Source organism: Triticum dicoccoides, chromosome 5A (assembly GCF_002162155.2).
Source record: "Triticum dicoccoides isolate Atlit2015 ecotype Zavitan chromosome 5A, WEW_v2.0, whole genome shotgun sequence".
NCBI lineage: Eukaryota > Viridiplantae > Streptophyta > Magnoliopsida > Poales > Poaceae > Triticum > Triticum dicoccoides.
This window is the reverse complement of record NC_041388.1, coordinates 490,262,502-490,269,527: the sequence shown is the minus strand read 5'-3', so window position 1 is coordinate 490,269,527 and position 7,026 is coordinate 490,262,502. Positions and strand designations below refer to the sequence as shown.

General features: G+C 45.3%; 1 protein-coding gene across 1 annotated transcript; it reads left to right on the top strand.

The window, feature by feature from the left end:
• The first annotated feature begins 709 nt into the window (after nucleotides 1-709).
• Nucleotides 710-2,338, top strand: LOC119299694 (aspartyl protease AED1-like). The gene is made up of 3 exons (XM_037576856.1): nucleotides 710-878; nucleotides 1,041-1,846; nucleotides 2,039-2,338. The coding sequence occupies exons 1-3, from the start codon at nucleotides 710-712 to the stop codon at nucleotides 2,336-2,338; spliced, it is 1,275 nt and encodes a 424-aa protein (XP_037432753.1).
• The last annotated feature ends 4,688 nt before the right edge of the window (nucleotides 2,339-7,026 follow it).

Here is a 7,026-nt window from a genome sequence, read left to right as displayed (position 1 = left end):
GGGGAGCCGCTCCGTTGGTCGCCCCGTGTGGCAGCAGGTAGTAGAGGTTGTGATGAAGAAAATGAGCTGTGAAGAAGACGAGTGGAGGAAGCGGTGTGTGTGATGGGGTAAGACAGGAGAGATTCGAGCGGTGCATGGACCCGACAGCACGTGTGACACGCAGAGGCAGCGAGCACAGACGTGGGGAAACCGAGAGCGCACGATCTGATTGCATCTTTTTTTGAGCATCAGTACAGACACAAACGCTCATATACACGCGCATACACTCATTACCCTACCCCTATGAGCACCTCCGAAAGATTGAGCCGGCATATCTCTTGAGATTTACGAAGTTCGATCTGATTGCATCTGACGACGCGCACAAGACCGCCTGAAGTTTGGGCCCGTCAACCGTCAGGAATCATTATCCTTTTAACATTTGTCTTGTGGCCGTGCCGCAGTTGAGCCACACCAAAAAAATCAAAAAGGAAAAAGGGAAACTTGAACATACATCAGTTGCATCGTGGTGTTCTTGTAGCCATCGCAGCAACATACATTCCGATGGAACAAATGACATTTTAAATTCCATCCACCATTAGTCGTCCGGTGCTCAGCTTCTCCCAAGTCCATTCTTGCAAGCTACGCCCAATTTTCTTCCGAAGCCCCGCCTATTTATGGATTCGGGTTCTGTTGGCCTCCTCGTCAGCAACACCTTGGTTCAGATACGCAAATGGCGTCGACCCAGCGCCAGGGATCCCTCGGGCCCTGTTTGGTCGTGTTTGCCCTTCTCTCCGGCTGCACTCTGGCAGCAACTTCCCCGCGCTACCTCTCCGTCGGCCTCGACGAGCTCATCAGTTCCAAGGCTCGAGTCAGCTGCTATGATCCCGACACACATACAGGTAGGAGTATAGAACATATTACCCTAACACTTTAATACATTCATTTCTTGGACGAGTAATTCCGAACGAAGGGAGTAGATCCCGCGCTACCGATGCCCCTTTGAGCCACAGTTATTTCCGGATACTGAATTATTGATGACACTGCTTGCAAACGATCCACAGTTGCGCCGTCTGGAAACAAGCTCGCCATCCATCCCGCTTGCAGCAGCGGGTCCGACTTCCAGCAGGCAGGGCTCCAGAACGACATCCTCCTCCACGACAGTGCCCGTCTGACCACCCTGCTCCAGCGGTCAGCCTTGGCTTCTTCAAACGACATGGTCATGGCTCCAGCTCCCGACATCGGCCGTATTCCGTGGCCGTCTGTCGCGGCACCAGCAGAGGCGCCATCCGTGACCATCCCGGACCGAACGGGGACTTCCCTCGACACGCTGGAGTTCGTCGTGGTTGTCGGTTTCGGGACGCCGGCGCGGTCGTCCGCCATAATGTTCGACACCGGCAGCGACATATCGTGGATCCAGTGCCAGCCCTGCTCCGGCCACTGCTACCCGCAGCACGACCCCATCTTCGACCCCACCAAGTCGACCACCTACAAGGCCGTGCCCTGCGGAACGCCGGAGTGCATGGCCGCCGGCGGCCAGTGCAACGCCACCACCTGCCTGTTTTCCGTCCTCTACGGCGATGGCTCGTCCACGTCCGGCGTCCTCTCCCAAGAGACGCTGTCCTTCTCCTCCTCTCGCACGTTCCCCAGCTTCGCTTTCGGATGCAGCGAGCAAAACGACGGCGGGTTCGGCGAGGTGGACGGGCTCCTCGGCCTTGGCCGTGGCCAGCTCTCCCTACCCTCACAGGCCGCTCCGTCGTTTGGCGGCACCTTCTCATACTGCCTCCCGTCGTTCAACACCACGCCTGGGTACCTCAGCATCGGCTCCACGCCGGTCTCCGGTAACAAGCAGGTCCAGTACACGGCGATGGTAAAGAAGCCAGAGTACCCGTCCTTCTATTTCGTCGAGCTCGTGTCCATCAACATCGGCGGCTACGTCTTGCCGGTGCCGCCGTCCCTGTTCACGAACGGGGGCACCCTCCTCGACTCCGGCACGATCCTTACGTACCTCCCCGCGGCGGCCTACACCTCGCTCCGCGACCGGTTCAAGTTCACCATGAAGGGGAACAAGCCGGCGCCGGCATACGACATCCTCGACACGTGCTATGACTTCACCGGCCAGAGCGCCATCTTCATACCGGCGGTGTCCTTCATATTCAGCGACGGCGCCGTGTTCGACCTTAACTTCTACGGGATCATGATCTTCCCAGACCCAAGCAAGCCGGCCATCGGGTGCCTCTCGTTCGTCTCGAGGCCGACGGCCATGTCATTCAGCATTGTCGGCAACACACAGCAGCGGTCGACGGAGGTGATCTACGATGTTACAGCGCAGAAGATCGGTTTTGTCCCGTTCAGTTGCTGATAGTTATGTTGAAGTTCTGGTTGGTAAATAAGTGAAGAGTACATTTCAAAAATAAATAAATAAGTGAAGAGTGTTTTTTTAAGGTTGCTCACCACATTTGCCATGCAATAATAAGTGAAGAGTATAGATCGTTCAGGCCGTGCGTACTCGCCGACCCGGATGTGTTTACGCAAGAACTAGCTGCTACTGCGATTAGTCCTGGCCATGGGCAGCCCGCCCCGACCTTGTCCATGCCGGGCTCGGGCCTAGGTTTTGAGCCCAAAGCCCGGGCCAGGCCGGGTCCGGGCCCGTCGATTTCGTCATTTAAGGAAGAGGCCCGGCCCATGGCCCGAGGCCCGACGGGTTTTTAGTGTGATGAGCCGGGCTCGGGCCCGATTTTTAGGCTTGACGCCCAGGCCGGGCCGAGCTCGAGCCTGGGTTTTTTGCGTCGGGCTTTGGTTGGCCCGGCCTAAAGCCCGGCCTGGCCTGAGAAATGGCCAGGTATAACTGCGATGGCTCTAAGTTGGTGAGGCATGGTTGATGTTGAAGATATGTATGTGTTCCTTTTGATTTGCAAACTTTATGTAAAATGTGAGGTTTTTCTTTGTATAAAATCTGTAGAGATACTAAGTTCCCTTGCATTGAAGCGCTCATGTGCTCGAGGGTTGTGGTCCCTTGAATTGATGTGCTCCTGTGCTTCGATGGTTGTGGGGTCACTAAGGCCCCATGCTAAGTGTGTGTTGTTTAGTTTTATTTTTTTCTCTTTTTTCCTTTTATTCTTTTCATATTTTATTTCATGAGCACTTCTTAAAATTTGTGTACTTTCAAAAACATAAAGATATTTTTTAAATCAAATTCGTTAATATTGATTAAAGTGGATATTTGTAAAGTTCACGTTCATTTAAAGTTTGTGAATATTTTTTAAACCATGAATATATTTTAAATTCATGAATGTTTCTAAAGTTCATGGTTTTTGAAAGTCATAATATTTTTAAATTTCTTTAAACATCATTTAATTTAAGTAACATTTTTAGATAAAAAATAGCTGATTTTTTTTGAGCAAGCAGTGGGGTGAGCGAACAAAATAAACGAGTGAGAGGAGCAGGGAGCTAGCTGAGCGAGCAAGAGCTTGGTGTGCCGACTCATATGAATGTCACAGTAACAATTTCATGGTTTTAGTGTGAAATTAGAGCTTCCAAGAGGCTCAAACAATCACCACCGGGCTGACACTGGGGCCAAAATATGAAAAGACTTCACAACCATGCATCAAATAACTCCGCACTTCTCTTGCAAAAGAATGCTCCAACAGCAACCCCACACGATATACGAACAAGAAAACACCACCAATAAAAAATTAAAACACATAGCAAACACAAATAAAATCAAAACAAAACAACTTATCAGAATAATCTATAGATATAAAATAGTTAATTTCACGAGTGAAGAACGGCGTGGTGAAGCGCGTGTTAGCCTCTAGTATGTGTGAAACTTCATACTCACGCCATAATCTAGATTGTCATGTTTGTTTTAAATTTTACATAATTATTCTGTGTGCAAAAAATATGACACCACCCTTAATAATGCTCTCTGTACATGCTGAAATCATTACTTTAAACAAAAAAAATCAGAACAGCAAGGAAACTAAACGGGTCATTGCACTCACCAACTTGATCGAGCCTAGCTCTTTCCCTCTTTCATGCCACATCTGAAATTAGTCGATTGGCAGGAGAAGCTAACAAACCAAATAGTTTGGGGACCTCCTATATGACCCGAATTGCGTCCAATAGGCGCCCGACACACATGGCCCGCGTCGACTAGGCAGGACCATTAGTCCAGTAGCGGCTAAGCTACTAGAGCGCTTTCTTAAAAAAAACTACTAGAGGGCTTTTTTCGGGGAGGGGGGGCGGGGGCGATCGTTTTGTCTAAAATGCAAATTTGTCAAACTGCGATGCAAAAAAATGAACGCGAACATTTCCCGTAAATGTGTACATATTTCAAAAACTCTGAACATTTTTATGGAAAAATAACCTTTTTAAAAACACGAGCAGTTTTTGAATTTCTAAAAGAAAATCGGAAAAGGCAAAAAAAATTGAAAACTGAACAAAAAAAATTAGAATCTGAACAATTTTTAAATATAAATAACAATTTATGAAAAAAAATGGAAATTCTGCACATTTTTAAAATTTTCCGAACAGTTTTCATCAAGTATGAAGGTTTTTTAATTTTTTATTAAAAAACAAACACAATTTGATTTTTATGGAAATTCCCAAAAAATTGTAATTTGGACAAAATCTGAGTTTTTGAACTTTTTTTTAAAATGAATGTTTTCTGAAAAAGTGAACATTTTTTGAATTTGAGAATAACATTTTAAACATGACCATTTATTCAAATTCCAAATATTTATTTCAAAATCCCCGAACATTTTTAAAATTTGTGACAAAAAAATTACAACAGTAAATGTTTTAGAAATTCCAATCATATTTTGAAAACGCAAACAATGTTGAATATCCTGGACACTTTTTGAAAAAAGTAAACAGAAAACACATAACAGAAAGCAATAAAGAATAGAAAACCATTTTAGGAAGCTTCCGTAAAACCGTTGAGACCGGCTTGGAACCTCTACAAGGCCCTCAAAACCAGTAAAAACTGGCTTCGAACCTCCCAAAACCAGAACCAAAACGCCCTCTGCTTAATGCAGAAATGGGCCAGGGTCGCACGCCCACGCATCCTGGGCAAAGCGTCGACAGTTGGACGCATTGTGCGTCATATAGAAAATTCCAACCGTTCGCTCGCTCCAGGATTTCTGGTGAGAAGCTACTTGTTGGTTGCTGGCAAATTCGTGGACCCATTTAGTGCTCCCTTCGCTCGTTCACCTTTTCTCACGCTCGTGCGTAGGTCGTTCGCACCAGTTTCTTTTTGCTCCAGTTTTTTTGCTCCCATTGTCTTAGAGTTTATGGACTTAAAAACTGAGAAACCAAAACAGTTTTATGGATTTTAAAATGGTTTGTGAATTTGAAAATTTTCATGGATTTGAAAACAATTCATGGATCTGAAAAAAAGTTCACAAATATATAAAATGGCTAATTTGGAGAAAGTTCATGAGTTTGAAAAAAGTTCACGGATTTAAAAAAACCGTGAATCCAAATAAGCTCACCAATTTTAAGAAGTGCATGAATTTTAAAAAGTTCATGAAATTTTAAAATAAGTTCACAAATTTCACAAAATTTTAAAAAGAACATGACATTTTCAAATTTCCATGAAAGTTGAAAACAGTTCATAGCTTTTGCAAAAAAAAATCATGAATTTGAAACAAGTTCACTGATTTGGAAAAAAAAGGTCACAGGTCCATAAAAACATTCATGCATTTCAAAAATTCACGGATTTGATAAAAAGGTTCATGAATTTAATAAAATGTTCATGTATTTAAAAAAAGTTCACTGATTTTAGAAAATGTTCACAAATTTAAGAAAAGTTCTTGATTTTTAAAGAAAGTTCACCGAATTAAGAAAAGAAAAATGAAAAATGAAAGCGAAAGAGAAAATAATAAAAGTAGAAAATACAGCCAAAGAACCTGAAAAAATAGAAAACAACACGTTGTCTTTTCTTCTAACATCACATTTGACGCACAAGTCCTCTAGTTTGCAGTCGAGCTGAGACTGGCGTTATGCCGATTTCTTCCTCCCATGCTTCTTCCCATCAAATCTCTTCCCAAATTTGATTCCACCGGATCCTCTCCGCCGCCTCCTCTCCAGATCTCCATCCATCCTCTGCTTCTCCCTGCTTCTTCCTCCTTTCCCCCCTCCATCCTGTTAACGTTCAAAGACGGGATCCAGCGGGCGCATCGATCCGGAAGGGAGATCTTTTGCAGAGTTTATCGATCAGACCGGTGGCCGGGCGACATCTATAGTGGAGCAGTTGCCTTGCAGCGGCCGGACCTGTGAGGTGATCTGCAGCGGAGTGGTTGACTCCGCCCTGGGTTTCCGCTGCCACCTCTCCCAAATCCTTTTCTGTTCCTCCCTGTTCCTTTCTCCTTCCTCGCTTTGCAAACCCTCTTCGCTCAATTCCTCTCGGTCGCCCTTCTCCAGAACCCCTTTTCTTTCTCGGCTCCTTCCAGCTCCCTTCTCCTTCCCCACCCTCCAATCCGTCTTTGCCAATTTCTGTGACCCTGAGGTTCAGTGGTAGGAGGAGTTTTTCGGCTGAGTAAGACGTCAGGTAATCTGTGTGCCTCGGGATCCATGAAATTCATCGCCTGGAATTGTCGAGGTATGGGCAGGAGTCTTGCAATGAACGAATGACTTATCTTGCCAAGCTTATCCACTCTACCAAAGCGCATGTTATCTTCGTTTCTGAAATAAAATCTTCTAAGGTTCGCTCTGCTGATCTTGTTAATAGGTTTGATGTTACTAGTAGTGTTGTTATTCCTTCTAGAGGTTCTTCGGGAGGGCTTTGGCTTATGTGGAATGATGATCTCAAAATTTCTGTTCATAGTGCCTCCTTTCAGTATATCCTAGCAAATGTAGTTCATGTAGCGTCGGGTATTCACTTCTGTTTGAGATGTATATATGGTGATCCCTATCATAGGCAGACTAGTACTATTTGGAATCATGTTTCCAATTTTGTGTATGATAAGATCTGTATGGGCGACCTCAATGACATACTGTATGATGCTGATATATCTAATGGTTGTGTGAATTACTATCGTATGTCTG

Coding starts and splice junctions, on each gene's coding strand:
- LOC119299694 (XM_037576856.1), top strand. CDS start 710: ATGGCGTCGACCCAGCGCCAGGGATCCCTCGGGCCCTGTTTGGTCGTG. Junction 879..1,040: donor TGATCCCGACACACATACAG/GTAGGAGTATAG, acceptor AACGATCCACAG/TTGCGCCGTCTGGAAACAAG. Junction 1,847..2,038: donor AGGTCCAGTACACGGCGATG/GTAAAGAAGCCA, acceptor TTCACCATGAAG/GGGAACAAGCCGGCGCCGGC.